The sequence below is a fragment of the Myodes glareolus genome, chromosome 10 (assembly GCF_982192425.1).
Source record: "Myodes glareolus chromosome 10, mMyoGla1.1, whole genome shotgun sequence".
NCBI lineage: Eukaryota > Metazoa > Chordata > Mammalia > Rodentia > Cricetidae > Myodes > Myodes glareolus.
In genome coordinates this window covers 51,955,994-51,981,853 of record NC_142035.1, presented here as the reverse complement: position 1 = coordinate 51,981,853, position 25,860 = coordinate 51,955,994, and the positions used below count along the sequence as shown (strand labels likewise).

Genomic DNA, 25,860 nt, shown 5'->3' with positions numbered 1-25,860 from the left:
TAAGCAGGTTGTAAGGATTTAATGACAAAACACATTGCACTGCAGTTCCTGGTGGCTGGTTTGCAGTGATCAGGGCGCTGTCCTAGCTCCTGCGCTTCTGTATCGGTATAGAAAAGGGCTGGCAGCTGTAGAACAGAAGATAGGCTGTAGCCGTTTGAACTGAAGTGTCTGGGATCTCACTGACTCGGGTGTCATCAAAGCTATACCAGGCCTGAGTTACTGAGTTCTTGCAGAAGGCAGTGTAGTGTCCACCATCCAGATCGCCAAAGTGGTTCTAGGAAAGAAAGGGTGTAAGACATGGTTTCTACATGCAAATACTCTGATAGAATAATAAAAATCACAAGGTCAAAAAACTTTTTAAATTGTCTGTTGAACTGAGGAAATAGTTTTCTCAAGTCTTACCTAAATGTCTGACTTTGAATTGCTTATATAATGTACTCATTGACTCCTTAATAGAATTATAAAGGAAGTTGGACAGTATATATGAAATTTAAAAAATTTTAATTTGTATATAAAATTTTAAATTATTTTAAAATAATTTACGTGGCGCATAGCTTTAATCCCAACACTCAGGAGACAGAGGAAGGAGGATCTCTGTGAGTTCAAGGTCAGCCTGGTCTACAGAGTGAGTTCCAGGACAGGCTCCAAAGCTACACAAAGGAAACCCTATCTCAAAAAAACAAAAACAGTAATTTCTATGTATGGTTAGCCTGCATATCTGCATGTGCACCACATAATGCCCAGTGTTCATGGAGGCCTGAAGAAAGCATTGGATCCCTGGAAGTGGAGGCACGAATGGAGCCTCCGTGTGTGTGCTGGGAACTGAACCCTGACTTCAGGGTCTCAATGCTGCAACAGTAAAACTAAGTAACTGGCAAGAAAAAAACAAAAGAAAACAAACAAACCAAAAAAAAAAAAAAAACTGTGACTATCAAGGCCTAAAATATATCTTAGTTGGCTTTTTTTTTTTTTTGGATTTTTTTTGGATTTTTTTGAGACAGAGTTTCTCTGTAACTTTGGAGCCTTTGTTTTAACTAGCTCTTGTAGACCAGGCTGGCCTCGAACTCACAGAGATCCGCCAGCCTCTGCCTCCCAAGTGCTGAGATTAAAGGTGTGTGCCACCACCGCCTGACTTCTTAGCTGGCTTTTTACAAAGTTTACTGACCCCTCATATAAAGGAAAGAAAATAACATCAAGTGTTAACTTTAGAAATGCTTTCACCTTGCAAGCCCTAACCCCGCATCTGTGAACAGCAGGGAAGAAGACTTAAGGAGTCCCAAATCCCAACACAGGAGGCCCAGGCTCTTGGAAGATTGAGGCAGGACTGCCACAAGTTCAAAGCTTGGATCCTGGAGTGAGATCCTGCCTCAAAAACAAAACGTTAAGCTTTTTAATTTTAATTTGTGTGTTTCCTTGAGCACCATGTATGCTGGTGCATGCGGAGGTCAGAGGAGAGTTTGGGTCCCCTGGAACTGGAGTCACTGATAGTTGTGAGCCGTCATGTGGGTGCTGGGAAACAGACCGAGGTTCTCTGCAAGAGCAGCCAGTGCGCTTAACCACTGAACCATCTCTCCAGCCCCTTTCAGCCTTTAGGAGGTAGATACCCATTTATGTTTCCTTAATCTCCATCTTGTCTCTTCATATCATAAAATGGAGGAAGCAGATAGAAGAGCAGAGTGAGGTGGGTGGTAACCTGAGCACTTGAACTGTGAAGCCACATAGGAGCCCTGGGGAGAGGGCTGAGGGTCCAGACCATGGAAGCTGGACTGAGGTATTCACACCTTAGTGGAAGAATGGACTAAGGCACTTGCCATCAAGCCTGATGACATGAACTGAGTTTCTGGAGCCCACGTGATGGGAGGAGGACTGATCCCTACAGGCTGACCTCTGACCTCCACACATGCTAAGTAATCTTTCAAACATAAACCACTAGTACTAGGCATGGTGGCTGAAATACCAGCACAGGAGGCTGAAGCAGGAGCTCTTGAGTTGGAAGCCAGACTGAGCTAAGGGGGAAAACTGCCTGAAAAAGAAAACTAAACAGAACACCAACACAAAGCATATTGTGGGTGCTCAACATCATAGGTCATTATGGAAATGCTTCTTAAAACCACAGGCTGCCAGGTGTGGTGGATATCTTGTGATCTCAGTACGTGGGTGTGGTTCAAGACCTTCCTGGGCTACAAGAGCCTGTGTTTATGAATAAATACTTTGTTTTTGGTTAAATATTTTAAGAGCTGGGTAATATCAAGCCAAGAGAATGTGTGAGCTGGAACATGGCGTATTGATTGGTAGAACAAATAACACTGTCACTGGAAATCAGGTAGACCTCTTCAAGGGTTAAGTAGACAGTTACCATATGTTCAATTCCCTTCTAGGTATTTCCCCAAGAGAAATCAAACTGTCCACACAAAACCCTGTGTGTGACATTAGTGGTGACGGTCATAAAGTAGAGCCATCCAAGGACCTCTCAATGATGAATGGACTGTGATGTGTTTTCATAGTACAATGTTACTTGGCAACAAAAAGAAACGAGTACGTGCTACAACACACGGAAACTCTTAAAACATGCTGAGAAACAAGCAACACGCATGTCTTTAATCTACTGTAGAGGCACAGGGACTCGAGCAGGTCTACAGAGTAAGTTCCAGACTGATCAGAGCTACATATCAGAAACAAAACCCAGCATAAGGCAGTTTATGGTTCCATCTGTGTACTGTGCCTAAGATGGCACAGCAATAGAAACAGGAAGTCCTTGGGTGGTTGCCAGGCTGCTGGGGAGAGGAAACGAGTAGTGGAGATTCGTTCAGGAATACTGAAACTGTTCTAGAATGTAATTGTGGTGCTAATGGACAGCTATGTAAATATGCACCAGAACCGCTGACATGTGCACACCTAAATGAAGTTTCCAGTTATCCAAGTAAGTATTTTTAAGTTGGAAAGACAAATAATAATAATAATAATAATAATTTACAGCCAGCCAAAAATTGAATGAATTTGCTGAATACAGACACAACACACACACACACACACTATGGTTTGGAACAGTGCTACCCATAGAATACAGATGCACACTTTGTCCCCAAAGTGTGAGGTAGTAGAAAGTTCAAAGATGGGAACTTCTGAGAGGGCCTTAGGTCAGTGGGCGTGTGGTCTCATCTCCAGATGTGAGTCATTGTCCTGATGTGCTCTGCTGAGGCCTGCTAGGCAAGTAAGTAAGTAGCCACAGTGCGGTAAGATTAGGTTTTCCCAGATTTAAACCTAGAGATGCACACATGCCAGGCAAGCACTTTGCCACTATAGCCTCAGACCTGTAGCAGTAAGAATACACAGACGTAAGACCTGTTTTCACACACACAAAACAAACCTCAGTAGGGCACATTTAGTACACACCTGAAGTCCCAGCACCCAGGAAGCAAGTTCAAGGCTATCCATTGCGAAAGCGCAAGGACCAACTCAAGTTCAAGTGTTGTCCCACCATACAAACAGCTAGAACAGACCACCAGAAAGCTACCAAGCACAGCAGAGGCTTAAGGTGGCCACACTTCCCGCTGCTGCTGCTGCTGCTGAGCTGTGAACTGGAGCAACTTTGGAATGCCACCGTCTGAGTTTCTATTGCTGGCATATGCATACCCAGCCACCAGTACCCCACTCCTTAAACAGACCCCAAAGGCCCGTGTACATCTGTACCACAGCAATACTCATGGTCTAAAGCACTGCAGACAGCAGAAGAGGAGGCTATGGTGACTTCACACAGTGGACCCTATCCAGTGGGCACAACAAACTGTATGTGTAGCAGTGCGGATGCCTTTCAGAACTGTGAGCAGAAGGACCAGATCCTAATGGACATACTGCAGAATGCATTTGGATAAAGCACAAAAGCAGAGTTGCCGTGTTAGAGGTCTTGTTTCTGCACCCGCAGAGGGATAAGGACAGTTAAACACGGATGGTATTGCCCGAGCCCTGTTTTCTGTTTTTGTTTTTTTCAAAACAAAGTTTCTCTGTGTAGCCCTGACTGTCCTAGAATTCAGTCTGTATGTAGACCAGGCTTAGCTTGAACTCAGAGATCCACCTGCCCCTGCTGGGATTAAAGGTGTGTGCCATTACTGTCCAACATAGACCCTGTTCCCATCTGTGCCATTACTGCCCAGAATGGACCCTGTTCTTAGTGCACTGGTGTGCTCACTGGAAAGCTCGCCAAATTTCCTTCAAAAGCAGTATTTTGGAGACAGGCCTCAAGCTTATACAGGTGAGGATAACCTTGACCTTCTAGTCCTGCCTCTACCTCCTGAATGTTTAGATTATAGGTGTGCATGGCCAGTGGCGGTTTATGGTATGGTGCTGTAGATTGAAACCAAGGCCTTGTGGGTCCTGGCAAGCACTCTATCAACAGCCACATCCCCCAGCACCCCACCCCCCAGTTTTTATTTGTATAAAAACAGTATTTTCTACAGGAAGGTTTAAGAAATGCCAGCCTTTATACTGGCACAAAGCCAAACTGCAAGAAAAGAACTGCATGGTGAGGTGAGGTACTAAGAGCACTGGCCTTGAGCAGGAAAGGAAACAGCACGGTAGCATTAACTCTATTCTCTGGCTACCCCAGCTCTATAGCAAGGTAGGCATGACAGAGACTGCCCACTTTTGGCGATGTGGCAAAATGGATGTCACCCTTGCCTCCACGGTGTTGGCCTATGCACTATCAGCCATATGTATTATGGCGAACCCAGCTAGTGGAAAGTCTGGTAGCCCACACAGGCTTGCAGCTAAACTAGGTAACTGATCTGACAGGTGTCTTCACAAGTAGTCTGACTTTGGAAACTAGTTCCCATCCTCTTTCTACCATTTGTCAGGATGGTGTGGCCAGGAGCCATCTGGATAAGGGACCTGTTGTCTCAATGCAGTATACTATAGAAACCTCTGCATCGTCCATCTCCAGGGCCCCATAGACATTCCACTCCCCTGCATAGCTCAGTAGATAGCTGCATCGCAAACCAAACAGCCCGGCTCTCCGACCCCAGCTCAGCCTCATTGAGTGGCCAACCCAGGTGGTGTGACATGGTAGGGAGCAGAGAACTCTCTCAAGCATTGGAGAACCAGAGGAGCCTTCCAACAGAGGCCAGGCGCATGGGAACTAGAAGATCCCTACAGTACTGCATCCCTCTGGCCACGCCTCTCCCACAGTGCTGCATGTGAGTATCTGCCGTGCCACACAGGTGCAGAGAGGCAAGTTTAGGACCTGAAGGTGCCTTTGAGTTTTATCTAGAAATAGCAAGTCATACTATCAGGGTTTCTGAGCAGCTGACTCACCAGATGCCACATACTGACACCAGATGCAAAAAACAGTTGTGACTTAATGACCTGAAATTCAACCAGTAGACCTGAGAACTACACATTTTCAAATCTAGGCAGAGAAGATGGAGAGGAATGAATGATTCTGATAATAGAAGGTTCCAGAACCAAGGGACACTTCTCCAGACAGCACTTAGGCATAGCAACAAGACTGGGAATGAGCCTACCTCAGCATCTGGCCAATTCCAACAGACTGGAAGTAGGATATGCATCTGTTAGCAGTGAGATGGAGTGGTGGCGATTTCAGAATAGTCTGTGTCTGTGAACGCTCTGCAGAATCAGCAGGACAGAGCTGCCTAGCCCTGTTCATCAATCAGCGCCAAATGAAAGGTGTATGGGAACATATGTATGAATGTATGTGAAAATTATACCACAGAGCCATAGTAACAGAAACAAACACACAGGTCAATAGAACAGGACAGGAGAGCCAAGAGTGAGTCGATGCAACTACAGCCACCTAATCTGTGTTTAAGATTAATATATTACCTACATGTATATCTGCACTATGTGCATTCCTGGTGCCTGTGGAAGCCAGAAGAGGGAGTTGGAGCCCTCTGGAACTGGAGTTACCCATGGTTGTGAGCTGCCATGTGGGTCCCTCTAGAAGAGCAGCAACACTAACCACTGAGCAACCTACTTTTTGACAAAGATGCCAAAAACTCCTGCAGAAAAGAGTATCTTCAACAGATGTCTCGGGGAAACAGGCAGCTACATGTAGAAAGTAGATCTGTTCGCCACATACAAAAATTAACCCCAGACAGATCAAACCCATTAACATAAAACCCAAAAATTAAAACTCCCATTGGCAAAGGTGGGTGTATGAGCACAGCATGGGCAAGGCCCTCCTAACAGGACTTAGCAATCAGGAAATAAGGCAAGTGGGACCTCATGAAACTAAATATAGCGCAGATGTGGCTTTACCCTAGGTGCTCATCAACTGATGACAGATAATGAAAAGGTTCATATAGCTGTGAGCCAGGCAGCAGTGGTGCATGCCTTTGATCCCAGCACTGGGAGGAGGCAGCAGCAGGTGGATATATCTGAGTTCAAGGCCAGCTTGGTCTGCAAGAGCTAGTTCTAGGACAAGCTCCAAAGCTACAGAGAACCCTGTCTCAAACAAACAAACAAACAAAAAAACCATATGCATGATGAAATTCTATTCAATACTAAAAGAAAAATGAAATTAGGAACCCTGCAAGAAAGTTGATGGAACTGGAAAATACTAAATCAGGTGAGCTAAGCCAGGCCCAGAAAGACAAATACTGTAGATGCTCAGTTCAATTTTCAGATGTCTGTGTTGTCCGTTCTAGTGGGTTCCCCTGTTGCTGCGGTGAAAGAAACCAGAAGGGGAGAAGTGAGTCTGTCTGGCTCATAGGTTCTAATCTCAGCCCATCACTGAAGGAAGCCAGGGCAGGAACCTGGAGCAGGGGCCATGGAGGAGTACTGCTTGCTACCTTGCTCCTTCATGACCTACTCAGTTTGCTTTTTTTTATGCCACCTAAGACCACCTGCCCAGAGGTGACACTGAGGAGACAGGATCCCTGAGGCTTGTTGATCAGCTAATCTAGCTGATCAGTGAGAGACCTTGTTTCAGAAGTAAGGTGGATGGTTCAGAGGTTAAGAGCACCTGTTGTTCTTACATGGGACCCAAAACCAATTCCCCATACCATCACTGGGCAGCTCACATCTGCCTATAACTCCAATTCTAAAGGCTATGACACCCTCTTCTGGCCTCCAGAGGCATCTGCAATTGTGTGTGTGCTTGTGCGTGCACGCACACACACACAATGGAAATTTTAAAACTGTCAAATAACTGACACCCACCTCCGGCCTCCACACACAAATGCACACGTGTGCACATGTGCCTTGAACACCTATACCTCCCTCCGTGGACACACCTCAAAGTGTCACAGCATTGTTCTAGGCAATAACTTTTTTAAAATATGATCCCCAAAACACGGGCAGCAAACTTAATAAATGATGGAGTTGCATAATAAAAACGACTAGAGAGTGGAGGGAAGATCCATAGCGTGCAAGGAAATATTTGCAATCCATTTATCTGGTAAGGATTAGTATACAAAATATGTAAGCAAACAACTCGCGCAAGAAACAGCAAGGATGCAGGGCTGCCACAGAGACTCACACAGTGCCTGGTCCATGGAGTGACCAGGTAAGAGTAGAAACAAATGAGCAACCTGAGTAGAACCTAGGTGAGGGGCTGGAGAGAGGCTCGGGGGTAAGATCCAGTGCTCTCCCAGAGGGACCAAGATCACAGTCACCTTTACCTCCATCTCCAGGAGATTCATTGCCCCCGTCTTGCCTCTGTGGTCACTGTACACATAGGGTACACACACACAAAACAAAAATAATAAATATAAATCCTTAAAAACAGCCTTGTAAATTTCCACATTCAGCCAGGCATGGTGGCACACACCTGTTACCTCAGCATTTGAGGGAGTGAAGGCAAGTCCCCAGGAGGGAATTCAAGACCAGCCTGGGTTATATGGGACCTTGTCTGAAAAATAAACAAGGTTTCCAGAAATGACACTATAAATACAATTATTAAAATGATCAATACCTTGGATGTACCAATTCTTTAAAATAATAAGTAAATGAAGAGAGAGAGAGAGAGAGGAGAATGAAGTCCACCCTCTTCCAGGGCTCACCCAGAACCTTCCCCTCTAGTCTGGATGAGTCGCACAGCCAGTGAGTGCACACCACACAGCAGCCTGCTGGAGTATGTGCTGCAGGGCAGGAGGCCTGGGGTGAGGCGAGAAAGCTGCGGTTTCTAACAGAGGTCCCGATGCTCTGGCTTTCTTGTGCTCAGTGGCTACTGTAGCCAAGTTCCAGCCACCTTTCCTAGCACCATGCACAGCAGTTTGAGAGATGCTTGCTTATCTCTTGATGCACTAGCAATGTGCCACAAGCTCTATGTGCCTATCTTTTCCCGAGCTGACTTCCACTGCCTCAGCTGATAAGTCCAGAAATAATAGGAACTCTTTAGATACTTGGGGTGATTTTCACATAAGTGTGCATCTTTTCTTAACACACATACTTTTTAAATATAAGCTCCATTTTTTTTGGGGGGGGTGAAAATTTTCCTGAATCATGGGGTTGGAGAGATGGCTAGCAGTTAAGAGCACTGGTTACTCTGGCCGCTCTTCCAAAGGACCTGGGTTCAATCCCCAGCACCCACATGGCAGCACACAACTGTGTCAAAACACCAATGCACATTAAAAAAAGTATTTTCCTGAATCAGAAAGGGATACAATGAGAAGTTTAAAAACTAAGATCTTGGGACACAGCACCTTTGAAACTCACATTAATTAGCATCTCCGTCTGATGGGAGAGAGGAAGAAGTCCCTGTGAATGCCAGAGTGTAGGGAGGCAGCTGTGTGGAGAAGGGTAAATGGTACAAAGGAGACAGATGGCCTCCAGGGGAATAAGGGAGCATTGTGCAAGTCTGAGGGTGGTTCTGAACCATGGAATGCAGAAGACTAGACATAATGTCCTCCCCTCTTTTTATTTATTTATTTTTTAAAAATATTTTTGAGACAAGGTCTCACTATGTAGCCCTCACTATTCTGGAACAAACTACGAAGACCAGGCTAACCTTGAACTCAGACATCCGTCTACCTCTGCCTCCCAAATGCTGGTGGTGTATGACACCATCCCAACTTCATTATTTAATACACTGCTGAGCAATAAGATGAACTGGCAGATTCAGTTTCAGCCTATCAGAGGGTCCTGTGGCAGGACTGCACTCTGGAAGGACCCCCACCCTCAGACACAGCAGCTTACACCATGGCCCAGGAGCCCAGAGAATGATTCTCTGCTCAGGTTGGTTCCTCCAGGAGATTCTGGACGGTGGTGTGGCTAGGACTCTGCACCAATCACAGCTGACTTAGCGCCAAAGGGAGCCACTGGGACGGGCTTCAGCCAGGCATGGAGTCCTGGGACTCTTAAGTACCTAGTGTGTGGGTGCTGGCTGTGAAGTGCTTCCGATTACAGAAGACAAGCTAGTAACACAGGCCTGACCTCTAGGGGTGCACGTGGCCAAGACGCATAGCTCCGCAGGGGCCACCAATGGAGGAGGGAGGAGGCAGAGAGTGGGATGTTCTGTTCCTGTTAAACTCACCACCACCGCACAGAGGTTGTACTTCGGATGTTTCCGGAAAATTGGACAGATGTAAGGAGTGAGGTCCAAGTTGGTGAGTGGGTAAAGGATTTCTGTTCTCAGCTTCCTCTTTACTGTACCCTGGATGTCAAACCTGGAACAGTAACAAATGCATGAAGTTCAAAATACGTTTGTGAGCCATTTGTGAACGAGGTCCACAGGCCTAGACACATTCCATGTACAATTAGGGTAACTTTGAGATGATTATCTGGTATATAAATTACTTCCTTCTTGAAATATATTCATTTAGAAATGCCAGACCCTTCGGCCTCACCAAAGTGAGTCAGCGAGAGACTGTAGACCTCAGCAAGACCTACCCAGTGGGGAGAGAGCAAGGCAAGCACCTGCCTGGGGTGATGTCTGCCTCTGGGGATAGCACAAACGCCACCTCTGCCTCTTTCTCCCCTCCTTCCCTACCCCCTCATCTTTTCTCCTCCTCCGTCTCTATCTCCCCCTCTCCATTTCTCTCCCCAGAGTCTCACTATATAGTCTTGGCTGCCCTGGAACTGTATAGTCCAGGTTGGCCTCAAATTCAGAGGCTTGCTGTCGCTCCCTCCAGAGTGCTGGGATTAAAGGCGCAGGCCTCCACACCTGACGTTGTCTTAGTGTTGACACTGTTAGCGTCCTGGTTTCCAAGCTGAGATCTAAGCTAAATGTCACGTTTTAGAAAGAAATTCTGTTCAAATCTTTCACAATAGAAGTCACCAAATTTAAGCTCATACCAGAATCTTTCAGAACCTTTAATAACAATATTCACTCAGAAAATGTGCTGATTTAGGTATGAGGCAGGGGAATTACTAGATGAGATGGGTCATTCTTAGGCCATAAAGCAGGAATGTCTATTCCTGAAAACTAAGGGAATGCCCTGTGTGGTGGTTTGAATGAAAATGGCCCCCGTAGGCCCATAGGGAGTGGCACTATTAGGAGATGTGGTCTTGTTGGATGAAGTGTGTCACTGGGGGTGGGCTTTGAGGTTTCAGCAGCTGAAGCCAGACCCAGTGTCAGTCTGTCTGTCTGCTGAGTGTAGTACCTGAGGTGTAGAACCCTCAGCTACCTCTCCAGCACCTGTCTGCCTGCACACCACCATATTTCCTGCCAGGATGATGATGGACTAAACCTCTGACCTGTAAGCCAGCCCCAATTAAATGTTTTTCTTTATAAGAGTTGCTGTGGTCATGGTGTCTCTTGGTCGGCAGCAGTGGCGCACACCTTTAATCCCAGCACTCAGGAGGCAGAGGCAGGTGGATCTCAGTGAGTTCAAGGCCAGCCTGGTCTACAATCTACAAAGTGAGTTTCAGGACAGCCAGGACTGTTACACAGAGAAACCCTGTCTTGAAACAACAACAACAAGAACAACAGAGTTGCTGTGGGCATGGTGTCTCTTCACAGTAATAAAGCCCTAAGACACCCTATGGCCTGGTCTCCTAGGCAGGGATCACCCCCCAGAAACATGAACAGTTTTATAGACTGGGTGTTCATGCTACACAAGGGAACAACTTTATTCCCGTTTGCCCAGACTGAAAGCAAGGCCAATGGCCACCAGCTGGCTAATGGAGAAATAACTGCATCAACAGAAGGGATGAAAACACAGCTGTGGCAAGGACCTGCCGCATCCACGCCCAGGCCGCCTCAAAAGGCATCGTTTCAAGAGAAAGGAGCTAAACTCAAAAGGCTAAAAGCAGCGTGATGCAGGGCATCCTAAGAAAGGCAAATCTGTAGGGACAGAAGACAGATCAGTAATCCATGGGGAGGGCTATGGGGATGGTTCAGGGGTAAAGGTACTTGCCGTGCAAGCATAGGAGCTGAGTTTAGATGCCCCGCACCCATGTCACTGCTAGGTAGCGTGTGGGCCACCTGTAACCCCAGCCCGAGCTGGCTAACCGGACTATCCAAATTGGTGAGCTCTGGTTCGAGCCAGAGACACTGCCTTGATACCAGAAAGTGCCCGAAGAAGGCAAAAGACATCAGCCTTTGGCTTACTTCCTTGCACACAGCACCCCACACATAGGCACCCACATATTTTCCTTTAATTCCCTGGGCTCATGGCAAAGGGAGAAAATGGTAGTAAAAAACTATTAGGGAATTTTCTAAAGTGACAGGTGGTGTTGCTACATTGGCTACAACAGATAACATTGTATGCGTTTGTACAATTTCATAGGCAAAATGCATTTATACATGTAAGTATATCTTTTTATACATTTTTATTGCTATTTATTAAGCTCTACATTTTTCTCTGCTCCCCTCCCTGCCTCTCCCCTCCCTGCCTCTCCCCTCCCTCCTTCAACCCTCCCCCCAGGCCCCCATGCTTTCAATTTACTCAAGAGATCTTGTCTTTTTCTACTTTCTACTTCCCATGTAGATTAGATCTATGTAAGTCTCTCTTAGTGTCCGCATTGTTGTCTAAGTTCTCTGGGATTGTGAATTGTAGGATGGCTTTCTTTGCTTTATGTTTAAAAACCACCTATGAGTGAGTACGTGTGATAATTGTCTTTCTGTGTCTGGGTTACCTCACTCAAAACGATGTGTTCTTGGATTTAATTTGCTAGTATTTTATTTAGTATTTTTGCATCAATGTTCATGAGTGAGATTGGTCTGTAGTTCTCTTTCTTAGTAATGTCTTTCTGTGGTTTGGGTATCAGGGTAATTGTAGCCTCATACAAAGAGTTTGGCAATGTTCCCTCTGTTTCTATTGTATGGAATAATTTGAGGAGTATTGGTATTAATTCTTCTTTGAAAGTCTTGTAGAATTCTGAGCTGAGCTGGCGGTGGTGGCGCATGCCTTTAATCCCAGCACTTGGAAGGCAGAGGCAGGTGGAGTTCGAGGCCAGCCTGCTCTACAAGAGCTAGTTCCAGGACAGCCTCCAAAGGTACAGAGAAACCCTGTCTCAGAAAAAAAACAAAACAAAACAAAAAAAATTCTTAGCTAAAAGCATCTGGTTCTGGGCTTTTTTTGGTTGGGAGACTTTTGATGACTGTTTATTTCTTCAGCAGTTATAGGTCAATTTGCTTTTCTGGTCTTGATTTAATTTTGGTAAGTGATATTATACAGAAAGTTGTCTATTTTCTTTAAGTTTTCCAATTTTGTGAAGTACAGGTTTTTTAAATATGACCTGATGATCCTCTGTATTTCCTCCGTGTCTGTTGTTATGTCCCCCTTTTCATTTCTGATTTTGTTAATTTGGATATTCTCTTTCTGCCTTTTGATTAGTTTGGGTAAAGGTTTGTCTATTTTGTTGATTTTCTCAAAGAACAACTCTTTGTCTCATTGATTCTTTGTATTGTTTTCTTTGTTTCTGTTTTGTTGATTTCAGCTCTCAATTTGATTATTTCCTGCCATCTAGTTCTCTTAGGTGAGTTTGCTTCTTTTTGTTCTAAAGTTTTCTTTTTTTTAATGTTTTACTATTTATTATGGATACAGTATTCTGCCTGCATGTACACCTGCAGGCCAGAAGAGGGCATCAGATCTCATTACAGATGGTTGTGAGCCACCATGTGGTTGCTGGAAATTGAACTCAGGACCTTTGGAAGAGCAGTCATGATCTTAACCTCTGAGCCATCTCTCCAGCCCTTGTTCTAAAGTTTTCAAATGTTTTGTTAATTCACTAGCGTGAGATTTTTCCAGCTTCTTTATGTAGGCATTTAGAGCTATGAACTTTCCTCTTAACACTGCTTTCATTGTGTCCCATAAATCTGGATATGCTGTGTGGTCATTTTCATTGAATTTTAGGAAGTCTTTAATTTCCCCCTTTATTTCTTCTTTTACCCATTGATGATTCGGTGAGCATTGTTTAATTCCCATGTGTTTGTGGGTTTTCTGGAATTAGTATTGCTTTTGACTTCTAGTTTTAGACCATGGTGATCTGTTAATTGGGTTTTTCCAATTTTTTTTGTATTTGTTGAGGTTTGTTTTGTTACCAAGTATGTGGTCAATTTTTGAGAAGGTTCCGTGAGGTGCTGAGAAGAAGGTATATTCTTTTCTGTTTGAATGGAATATTCTATATATGTGTTAAGTCCATTTGAGTCATAACATCTATTAGTTCTCTTATTTCTCTGTTCATTTTTTGTCTGATTGACCTGTCCAGTGGTAAGAGGGGAGTGTTGAAGTCTCCCATTTTTAGTGTTTGGAGTTTAATATATGATTTCAGCTTTAGAAGTGTTTTTTTGACATATGAGGGTGCCCTTGTATTTGGGGCATAGATGTTCAGTATTGAAATTTTCTCTTGTTTCTTAGGTCCATTTGATTGGTATATTTATTCCTAACCCTTTACTCTGAGATGATGTCTGTCTTTGAGATTGAGATGTGTTTCTTGTATGCAGAAGAAGGACGGATTCTGTTTTTGTATCCAATCTGTTAGCCTGTGCCTTTTTTAGGTGAGTTGAATCCATTTACATTAAGGGAGGATATTAATGACCAGTGGTTGCTAGCTCCTGTTAATTTAGTTTTCATTGTTGATGATGTTAATTTGTGGATTGTTTTTCCCTTTGGGATTTGCTGTAATGAGATCATCAATTGTCTGTGTTTTTGTTGATGTAGCCATCTTCCTTGGGTTGGAGTTTTCCTTCTAGTATTTTGTATAGTGCTGGGTTTGTGGCTAGGTATTGGTGAAATCTAGATTTGTCATGGAATATCTTGTTTTGTCCTTCTATGGTGATTGACAGTTTTGCTGGTATAGTAGTCTGGGCTGGCATCCGTGGCCTCTTAATGTCTGCATAATGCTTGACCATGACCTTCTGGCTTCCATCGTCTCCAATGAGAAATTGGAGATTTCAGATGTAATTCTGATAGGTCTACCTTTATATGTTACTTGGCCTTTTCCCTTTGCAGCTCTTAATATTCTTTCTTTACTCTGTATGTTTAGTGTTTTGATTATTATGTGGCAAGAGACTTTTTTTTTGATTCAGTCTATTTGGTGTTCTGTAAGCTTCTTGTATCTTCATAGGCATATCTTTCTTTAGGTAGGAAAAATTTTCTTATATGATTTTGTTAAAAATTTTCTGTGCCTTTGAGTTGAACTTCTCCTCCTTCTATACCTATTATTCTAAGATTTGGTCTTTTTATGGTGTCCCATATTTCATAGATATTTTGGGTTAAGCTTTTGTTAGATTTAATGTTTTCTTTAACTGATGAGTCTATTTTCTCTATTGTATCTTCAGCGCTTGAGATTCTCTCTTCCATTTCTTGTATTCTGCTGTTCATGCTTGCATTTGTGGTTCCTGATCTTTTTCTCATGATTTCTGTTTAGAATTCCTTCAGCTTGTATTTTCATCATTGTTTCTATCTCAGTTTTCAAGTCCTGAAGAGTTTCTTTTATATGTTTGATTTCTTTTTCTTGGTTTTCTTTAAGTGATTTGCTAATATCTTCCAATTTTTTGTTTGTTCTTTTTTCCCTCCATTTCTTTAAGGGAATTTCTCATTTCATCTTTAAGAATTTCAAACATTCTCTTGAGGTTATTTTTTAGATCATTTTCTTCTGATTCATCCATATTTGGTTGTTCAGGTCTTGCTTTTGTAGGGTCTTTAGGTTTTACTGGTGTTGTGTTGCTCTTTGTGGTGTAGCATTCTACTTATCTTTTCTATGTATCTTTTCCTCTAATAGATGTGGTTGGGGCTGTCTGAGATTTTGTTGAATGATCTTTTTTTTTCTTTTCTTTTCTTTCCTTTTTTTTATTTTTCGAGACAGAGTTTCTCTGTGACTTTGGAACCTATCCTGGAACTAGCTCTTGTAGACCAGGCTGGCCTTGAACTCACAGAGGTTCACCTGCGTCTGCCTCCAGAGTTCTGGGATTAAAGGCGTGTTCCACCACCGCCCAGTCTCTTGAGTAATCTTCTAGGTGCCAGTGAATCCAAAGCTCAGATGGTTTTCCTCGTGGTACAGTCAGTGTCACAGTTCTAGTTACCCTGTTGGTTATTCCTATTCCTGGAGATAGCTCAGTGCTCGTGTGCTTTGGTCTGCTCTCTTGGAGTTTGCTGTCTCAGGCCTACTTTGGCCTAGGCTGCTGGCTTTGATCTATTTCTGTAAATCCTGGTCTGGATTTCTCCTCCCTGGCTTAGAGTTGGGCCTGTTCTGGTGGCGGTCACAGACTCTGAGTTAGGTCATTGGCTCAATCCTGGTCTGAAAGTGTCCCAGGACTGGGTTGGCTCCTGCTTCTGCTTCTGTTGAAGCTTGTTTTCTCTGTATCTTAAGTAACTGGTTCAGTCCCAGTCTGGTTCCGGTGGAGATTGCAGACTCTGAGTCAGGTCATTGGCTCAATCCTGGTCTGCCAGAGTCCCAGGACTGGGTTGGCTCCCAGGACTGGATTTGCTCCTGACTTCTGCTCCTGGTGGAGCTTGTGTCCTCTGGCTCTCTCTGTCCTAGGTCAAGTATATCTTTCTTAAGAGATTCGTTTAAAGTTTTATGTACGTAAGTGTTTTGCCCTAGTGTATGTGTGTATACCACATGAGTGCCTGTTTGCTCTTGGAGTCAGAACAGGGCTGTGGATTCCCCTGGAACTGGAGTTATAGGTGGTAGACCATGATGGAACCAAACCCTGGCCCTGTGCAAGAGCAGCAAGTGCTCTTAACTCCTGAGCCATCTCTCCCACCCTTATATAAATATATCTTAATATTAATAAACTCAAAGCTAAAGCTCCTTAATGGGGCCATAGAATGTGGCTTGAAGGGACTGTGTGCCAAAGTACACCTGTGGAGGTCAGAAGGCAACTTACAGGAACTGGTTCTCACCTCCTTCCACCGCGTGGGTCCCAAACTTAGGTCATCAGGTGAATACCCACTGAGCTATCTCTCTGGCCTTCAACTTATTTACTTTTTAAAATGATTTATTACTTATTTTTATTTTATGTGGATTGGTATTTTGTCTGCATGTATGCATATATGAGGGTATTGAATCCCTTGGAGCAGACAGTCATGAACTGCCGTATGGGTGCTGGGAACTGAACCCTGATCCTCTGGAAGAGCAGCCAGTGCTCTTAACCATTGGGCCATCTCTTCAGCCCCTCGACTTTATTTCTAAGAAATATATTCTACTAACATATTACCATAGCATGAGTGAGTGAGTTAAATGCTACCTCACCATTAGTAATGATGGGGGAGGACCCAGTCCATGTGGGTAGTGTCACTTCTGGACTGTTGGTCCTGGGCTCTACAAGAAAACAGGCTGGGCAAGTCATGAGGAGCAAGCCAGTAGGCAGCACCGCTCCATGGTGTCTGCTTTAGTTGCTGCCTCCAGCTTCCTGCCCTGTTTAAGTTCATTATCAAAAAAACAAGAGCCAGTGGTGGTGGCACATGCTAATTCCAGCACTCAGGAGGCAGGTTTGAAGCCAAACTGGTCTACAGAGTGAGTTCTAGGGCACCAGGAATACACAGAGAAACCCTGTCTTGAAAAACAAAACCAAACAAAAACCAAGATGGAAAATTACAAGTGTTGGTGAGACAGAGAACTCTGGGTCCTCGTGCTTCTCCTGTGAAGAAGAATCCTGGATGCAGCCAGGATGGAGAAGACAGGCTGTTCTCAGAGGTCCTCATGCTTAGGAGCAGAAAGGTAGTGTTAACTGTAGCTATTCATAGTCACCTAAAGGTAGAAACAACCCAACAATCCCTCATTAGATGAAAAAATACAAAGGGGAAAGGCACACACACTAGACTGTTACTAAACCACAAGAGTATCGGCTACAACATGGATAAACCTTAGACAATGTTGTGATAGCTGGGCCAGGTGTATTGGCTACCGCCAGCAGTCGTAGAACACTGAGATGGAGACAAGAAGATAGTCCACACCCAGTTCCAGCTACACGAGCTCCTTCTTCAAATAACAAAATTTGTGCTAAGTAAAGCCCGCCAGACAAAAAGGACAGTGTGCCTTGTTTTTGTTGTTGTTTATTTGCTTTTGTTTTCCAAAAATGGGGTTTTTCTGTATAGCCCTGGCTATCTTGGAACACACTCTTGTAGACCAGGCTGGCCTTGAACTCACAGAGATCCATCTGCCTCTGCTTCCCGAGTGCATGCTGGGATCAAAGGCATGCACCACCACTATCCAACATCAGTGTTTTGGTTAACGTTGCTATGATAAAACACCATGACAAAAGAAACTCGGGGAGGAAAGGGTTTACTTGGCTTACACTTCCAAATTACAGTTCATCAACGAAGATACTCAGGGCAGGACCCCAAACAAGCAGGGCAGGAACCTGGAGGCAGGAGCTGATGACACAAAGACCATGGAGGGGTGCTGCTTACTGACTTGCTCATTATGGCTTGCTCAGCCTTACAAAATCCAGGACCACCAACCCAGAAGCAACAGCACCCGCAATGGGCTGGGTCCTTCCCCACCAATCACTGGTTAAGAAAATGCCCTGCAGGCTCGCCTACAGCCTGATCTTCTGGAGGCATTTTCTCAATTGAGGTTCCCTCCTCTCAGATGACTCTAGCTTGTGGCAAGTTGATATAAAAACTAAGTAGCACAAATGATCCCTTGTCAACCTGACACACAAACACATCACTTATCAAATATAACCTTTCCAGGACAGGCTCCAAAGCCAAAGAGAAACCCTGTTTGAAAAAACAAAACAAAAACAAATATAACTTTTCCTTCCTTGTGACTCCCAATGTCTCATATCAATATTACAATATAAAACACATTACAGACTTTCCTCCCTGACCCCTTCAATCCTTGGGTTTCAATTGCTTCTAAGGCTGCACCATCACCAATAGCCTTTCCTGGTCTCTTACAGCCCCAACCTCAGCTGTTCTCCGTGAGCCCTTCCTTCATGGATTCAAACCCACCTTGGTGACTCTTACACATGGCCAAGTTCAGATGTAAGCCCAAGGTACAGCCTTGGCCTCCTATGGAACACAGACTCTGCATGCTGACTGTGGGGAACCCCTTCTCTGTCTCACCCCCAGTGGCGCTGGTCTCTGATGACTGCACTGTCTCACTTCCAGCCGGCCATCATCATTTGCCAGAGGTTTCCCTTCTGTGGTCCTGGATCTTGTTAATCACAGCTGATGTTTTCAGTCCCAGCTGACCAGCACCACAGAGCTAATTCAACACAGCAACTATGCAACAGCCCTGACAGTCTTTAAATAGCTCTCAAACGTCCCTCTGGAGCGTCACAAGCCAGGCCTCCAGAGACTCTGGTGCTCTCAACATTCTTATCTTCCAAGATCCTACAGAACAACCCACTGGGCTCTCAACACTCATTGGCTTTTCTAGTCCAAAGTTCCACAGTCCTTCCACAGTCCTCCCCAACACCACATGATCAAGTCTGTAATACCCCATTGTCCTGGTTCCAAGTTCATCTTAGAGTCCCCACTGCTCTGATGGAGCATCATAGCCAAAGCAACCTGGGGAGGAGAGGGTTTGCTTGTCTCACCCTCCTATACTTCAGTTCATCATCAAAGGAAGTCAGGGCAGGGACCTGGAGGCAGGAGCTGTTGCAGAGGCCATGGAGGGGTCCTGCTTACTAGCTTGCTCTTCGTGGCTTGCTCAGCCTGCTTTCTTACAGAACCCAGGACCACCAGCCTAGAAATAGCACAGTGGGCTGGACCAATCGCTGATAAAGGAAAGGCCTTACAGGCTAGAGGCATTTTCTCAATTGAGGTTCACTCTTCTCAGGTGACTCTAGCTCATGTCAAGGTGAAGCAAAACTAGCTGGCCCAACTACTCTAGTGAAAGAATAGGAGTCAATCTACAGAGACAGGAAATATGTTAGAGAAGCAGGAACAAGGGAGAGGGAGAACATGAAGGTGTTGCTTAATGGGTTTGGGCTTCTGTTTGGGTATTGAAAAGTTCTGGAAATTGTGGCAATTGACATTTAACTTTGTAAAGGTGAACTTGATCAAAATGATAGATTTTATGTTGCATATATTTTAATAAAAGAAATTACATATTAAATTGAAATCCAACCAAGTATATGAACTGGACCCTTTATTTCTCACTTGCCTGACACTGAGGACTGAGCCCCCACTTTGCACTGATTTTAGAACAATTAAACTGATAAACTATTAGTGTGTGACTCACACCTCAGAAAAATTGTTGCACGCCATCCACCCGCAAGATGTCAAAATCCACATACCTTTTTAGGTGAAAAACAATTATTTTTGGTGCCTTGGAAATGGTGGCCCTCACAGCTGTTTCTTGCTTGATTTCACAAAAGGAGCAATGGATTTGGTTGTTCCAGGTCAAGGTGTCTTGTTGGAAGAAACACTGGAGACAGTCCTGTTGGGAGAGACAGAAAATATTTGCTGGCCTGGGATCCCCACTGACCAGAAAGCAGGGTTGTATTTGCTAATTATTACAGCACACTGGAGGTTGAGGCAGGAGGATCGTGAATTTGAGACCAGCCTTGCAATACAAGGAGACTTTATCTCTCAAACAAACACACAAACAAAATCATAAAACTTTGAAAGAGCTATGTACCTGTGCTTCTGGGAGTTTTTCTAATGAAGAGACCCAGAAGTCGTGCCCATCACCAGAGTCCTGTAAAATCTACCTAGCAACCTTTTTGTTTTCAGAGTTGGGGCTGATGACTCACACCTTTAATCCAGATGCAAGAGGAGCTCTTCAAGTCAAGGCTAGCTTGCTCTGCATACCAAGCTCCAAGCTAGCCAGAGCTACACAGTGAGACCCTGTCTCAATAATAATAAATGAAAATCTGCCTAGCAACTGGTGATGCTTCTCACTGTGCTGTTGAGAAGGGTTTATGTTCTTTTCCCACTAATAATTTATGAAATATCACTTTAACTTTTCTGGTTTATTGCAGAATAATAATAGACTTTGAAATGCCTAGTAAAAAAATCAGACAGCTGTTTTATGTTATAAATCTGCTGACACAATGGGAGGGGTCTGAAATCAATCATATCTCATAGTTTGGGGTGACAATTCACAGACAGATAAATTAGAGCGCACACCCGAGGAGATGAGGTCTCTAGCCAGGCCCTGCTTCTGCAAGTTCTTGACTTAAGAGGAAGAAGAGGGCACAGACTGTTTTCATTAGAACTGCCAGTGCTTCCCCCAAGAATCTGGAAGTCCTTCCAGTAATCTTGAAGCCTTTTGATCGAACAGGAAACAAAATAAAAAGTAACAGGGCTCTGCTCCCCTGCTGTAGACCCAAAAACTGTGGCCAGCAGATGTTTTCACAGTCTCAAAAGAAAACTGTGCGTCAACTCTTGCAAGGAAAGAGTTCCCTGACTCCTGATTGTTCCTACTCTGTACCCACATCACTCCACCTCCCCACTTGCGGATGAATTCTGAGCACCATGGTAAAGAAAATCAAAATGGCAAACTAAGCCATGATTCCTCTCTCTCCTCCCACCACAGCCCACAGCTTCCATTCAAAGTATAAATCTAAAAGAGTCCAAGGGGCTGGGGAAATGGCTAAACGATTAGGATCTATTAAGAATCCAGGCTCAGCACCCATGTAGTGGCTCACAGCTGTTTGTAACTGCAGGGAATCTGAAGCCCTCTTCTGGCCTTCTTGGGCACCAAGCATGTACATGGTGCACATAAATGCATGCAGACAAACATGCATACACTATATAATAAAAAGAAATCTTTTTTTTTTAAAAAAAGAGTCTATTATAGCTAGTCCTAGCTTTAAACTATGGCATGTGGAGGTGTGGGAGGGTCATAAGGGCTTCATAAGAAATCACAAACTCCCCATCTCAAGAGACTGAATAAACCTCACCCATATGCATAAGTGAATCTTTGTCTTGAATACATTTAGAAATACAATTAAATTCACAGTAACTATTAACTATAGGTTGCTTTTCAAAAAATTAATAATATTGCTGTTCATTCGTGGACTTCCTTTATATCTTTAAGGCATACGACAGCCATCTCCTACTAAAATTGGAGGGACTAACAGCCCTGACTGTAATGGCAGTATCTGAGAGACTCAGGCAGGGTCACCTGAGTCCAGTGTCCCAGGCCTGGGTGACACAGCAAGGACACTCTGTCTCAAAAATAAGAAAATGGGGGCTGGAGAGATGGCTCAAAGGTCCTGAGTTCAATTCCCAGTAACCACATGGTTGCTCACAACCATCTGTAATGAGATCTGGTGCCCTCCTCTGGCGTATGGGCAAACATGAAGGCAGAATGTTGTCTACATAATAAATAAATAAATCTTAAAAAAAAAAAGTAAATGTATCTGGAACTAGGGACTCCCTACCTGAAGGGAACATTCATATTCAGATGGGATGGGGAGGGAGAGGACGGTGAAAACTTCATTCTTGTTGGTGCAGGTCTCACACTTTAAACACGTGATGCTGTAGTTGAGCTGTCCTTCAAACAGCCGGGTGATGATTGACGTCTCACTGGCCACCACCTTCCTGCAGGATCTTGGAGCAGATCTCTTCTCATATGCTCTTCTGCCGCAGTGCTGTGTAAAGCGACAGATTCCTCTTGGTCATCTAGTGGTTATAAAGCCAGGTAACACAGAATGGCTGTTCTTCCTATTAGAATGATCCATTTTGACCAGAAAAGAGTTTGCTTTGATCCAGCCAGAACACTAAAGCCTTGGCAGCATCTGCCACGTGTGACATCTGACAACTCAGCTATTTCCCTTTCCAGAAGGAACTGAAGAGTGATAACCATTGTCCCAGCAGGAGAAAAGATACTTCAAGGAGAGACATTTGCGTCCTCCCTTTGGCTAACAGAATACTGAAAACAATGGTCCTTGGGATATTGAATTGCTGCTCTCAGGGCTGAATGAAGCCTGGTGTGGGTGGAGGAGGAGCTGGGCTCCCCAGAAGAGATTAAACACAATTGCAACAATTTGTCAGGCGAAACAGTGATGGCTCGCTAAGGGCAGGACTCCCCTTGATCAGACTCCTATTAGTTGTGCATACTTCAAGTCACTTATTTAAACCTAAACCTCATGTCAGTGCCCCGAAGTTGACTTGGGGATCACTGAACCTCCATTGGCTTCTCTTCCCAGTCTAGCCACACTGGGTCTTTTCAGTGTTTCTGTCTCTAATTGTCTTTACAAGAAGGTGAGGGGTTACAGAGAAACCCTGTCTTGAAAAAACAAAGCAAAAAACAAGAAGGTGGGAGCTAAACCTCTGTGGACCAGGCTAGCCTCAGATTCACAGAGATCTGCCTGTCTCTGCCTCCCAAGCGCTGGGATTAAAGGCGTACACCACTGTCACCCGGCTCAAGGTTTTCACCCTTTAAAAGTGTTGGTAATAATTTGGCAAGGTAGTGGAGTGGCAAGATTCAACAGACTCCATACAGCCCTAGAACCCTTTCTCGAGGGGACTTCAGATCTTGGGTTTCAGCCAGCACGAACTGCTTTGGAATTGAATTTAGCGAAAAGAAATGTGTGTTTCGACCCTTTGCCTGGGCTTTGCCTTCTTGTTGGCTTAGAGGCTTTTTGAGGTGCTTGATTTCATTTGGGCTATTATCCCTTGAAAGTCTGAGCAAATCTGGAGTACTGTTGGGTCACTGGCCATTGCCATATACCAAGCAAGGCTGAAATGTGAGCATTTCAGATCTCTTCTGTAACACCTGCATTTGGAGATGAGGCTGATGTAGGAAGACTATGAGTCATATACCTGCCTGACACAGTAAGACTCTGTATCATAAAAAAATATTAAAAATTATTTTAGGAGTCGGAGAGATGGCTCAGTGGTTAAGAGCACTGACTGCTCTCCCAAAGGACCGGGGTTCAATTCCCAGCACTCACATGGTGGCTCTTAACTGTCTGTAACTCCACTTCCAGGGCTTCTGATGCCCTCTTCTGGCCTCCATGGGACCCTGGCAAGCAAGTAGCATACAGACATACATGCACATAAAATAAAAATTTTTAAAAAATTGAAGTTAAAAAAGCAAACTAATCAATAAACAACAAATATCCTTTTCCAAAGGACCCCCAGCACCCAGAGCCCTATCCTATTCTCACACACACACACACACACACGTGCACGAAGCAGATGTTTCTGATAGAGAAGCACACCTAGTTCAAGGTGGTTGGTTCTTACCTTTTTCAAAGCTTCATGGAGTTCATTGAGGACGTAAATCAGGAACTCCTGTGCATCTTGCTGTGTCTTTTTCAGAAAAACTGGGTAAAGGCTGCCAAGAGCCGACAGAAATATCTCAGGTGAGACACAGTCTGAGTCCCCAAGCCACATGTCTGTCATCAGGTAGGCAAAGGCGGTGGTGACCTCACTGCAATCCCTGGGGAGAAGAGAGGGTGAAGGGCAACCAGTCCCCGCTGATTCATGAAGAGCAGAGCCAGTCGTGGGGGACCGGGACCATGCCACCGTCAGGTCTGCCTGCTGCCCACCCTGCGCTGCTTACCCTCGAGTTATCGAGGGACCTACAGTGCCTGGGCTGGCACAGCCCTTCCATCACCCCGCCCTGCCTCGGGGAACTGGGGGAACTGGGGGAGGGCAGAGCACTGAGCGCCTCTTACTTCTGAAGAGCTGTCATGTACTTTCCTGAGAGGAAGTACTCCACCAGTGGAGATATGCTGCAGAGGCATTGCAAGATGGCGTTCATGTAGCAGGTGTTGCCCAGGTTCCGCAGTCCTGTCACGCCCTGCAAGTGTGGCTGGCTCTCAGACTCCGGAAGGCAGGCATGGTCTGCACACTCGGAACTGCGTGGGCTGCACACATGGAAGGAAAGTGTTTCCAGGGAGGAGGGTAAGTGCAAGTGACAGCAAGGCCCTCGCCACTTAGGAAATAAAGGAGTTCTTTTGTGGTTGGCAGGCAAGGTCTTGGAACCTAGACAGTCTCTGAACTGACAGTCTCTTGCTTCACATCCCAGTCTGTGGTTACCTGCCACCAGCTTGGCAAGGGAGGTTTTGCTTGTTTTGTTATGAGATAGGGTCTCCCTATGTAGCCCTGGCTGGCCCAGTACTGACTATGAAGACCAGGCTGACCTTGAACTCGCAGAGATCCCCCTGTCTCTGCTGGAATTAAAGATGTGCACCACCATATTGAGAACATGATACATACACATAGTAAGAACATATATATTCATGTTAAGAACACAAATGTGTATATATGCAAACACGCATATATACATACATAGAGGAAAGGAGAGAAAAAACTAGACTCACATCCTTACTATGCTATGCTAATGACTAGTTATTATATATTTATCATCTGGGTTCTTTTTTTTTTTTTGGTTTGGTTTTTCAAGACAGGGTTTCTCTGGTTCTGGCTGTCCTGGAACTTGCCCTATAGACCAGGTTGACTTTGAACTCACAGAGCTCCACCTGCCTCTGCCTCTTGAGTGCTGGGATTAAAGGCATGTGCCACCACCCTGCAGTTGTGATCTGGGTTTGTGTGCCTGCTCATTTATAAAATAGAAACAATGAGTGTGGTCATGTGCCTAACGTGAGCCTCTGGGTTCGGTGCCCAGCACCTTTTCTCCCACCGGCACAGGAATGCTCCACCTCCCTTGTGGGTCAGGCGTGTGCCATGCTAGGTACTTAGCCTAGATTACATAGTAAATGATAGCTTTGGAAAGAATACAATGGGGGCTGAAGAGATGGCTCAACAGTTAGGAGCACTTGCTGTTCTTTCAGAGGACCCAGGCTCACTTCCCACTATCTGCGTGGCAGCTCACAACTATCTGTAATTCCAGTTGCAGGGGATCTAATGCCCTCTTCTGGCCTCCAAGGGCACTTCTTTGGTGCACTTACATGCCGGCAAAATATTCATACACATACAATAAAAACAAATCTTAAAAAGTACAGTGACTTACTTAGGATGACTTAATGGTAAGGGGTGAGAGCGGAACATCTGCCCGGCATGCAGATGGGATGTGCAGCACGAAACCTCCTTTCCCTGCAGAGCTCCCTCAACACCTTTGCCCTTTCCTTGTCCTAAATCTAGAATTGGTGTCCCATGATATGGGGGCCTCTCTCAGGACTTCTGCTCACCGGTAGGTACAGGAGGGTCCTTTTCACTTTTGCTCACTGATGTCAGAGGCCCTGGACTGACTGCTTAGGAAGTACATGTATGTTACCTCTTTGGGGTCCTTCATGGGTCAAATCCGGCAGAGCCCTCCCCAATACAACACGTGCCCGACTCCTGGGGGTAAGGCTCTGCCCCCATTCCTAAGGTTATCTATAAAGGCACAGTACATAGAGGCTCACAGGACATAGTAGATACCGAAGTCATCTGCTGGCAATGGCCGGTGAGAAGTCATTTTAGTGGGAGCACGTTGGATTTTCACTTCTACTCAGGAGCTAAATTTGATCCTTTTAACTTCATTTCTCCAAGAGTGTTTCCTTGGCTACTGTTTGTTTTGTTTTTAAACAATTTAAATGCCCTTCCTCCTTGCGGTTGCTGCAGACTGATCACAGCTGGCTCAGGCCTGTTCCAACTTGGT

General features: G+C 44.8%; 1 protein-coding gene across 2 annotated transcripts; it reads right to left on the bottom strand.

The window, feature by feature from the left end:
- Usp50 (ubiquitin specific peptidase 50) lies at positions 1–25,860 on the bottom strand. 2 transcript variants are annotated; one of them, XM_048460029.2, is made up of 7 exons: positions 25,625–25,860; positions 23,933–24,124; positions 23,499–23,694; positions 21,689–21,898; positions 19,595–19,737; positions 9,488–9,620; positions 1–274 (listed from the first exon to the last, which is right to left on the bottom strand). In XM_048460029.2, the coding sequence occupies exons 1-7, from the start codon at positions 25,675–25,677 to the stop codon at positions 83–85; spliced, it is 1,119 nt and encodes a 372-aa protein (XP_048315986.1). In that variant the 5' UTR covers positions 25,678–25,860; the 3' UTR covers positions 1–82. The 2 variants fall into 2 exon arrangements, with proteins under 2 accessions (XP_048315986.1, XP_048315987.1); XM_048460030.2 differs by having other exon boundaries at positions 25,641–25,860.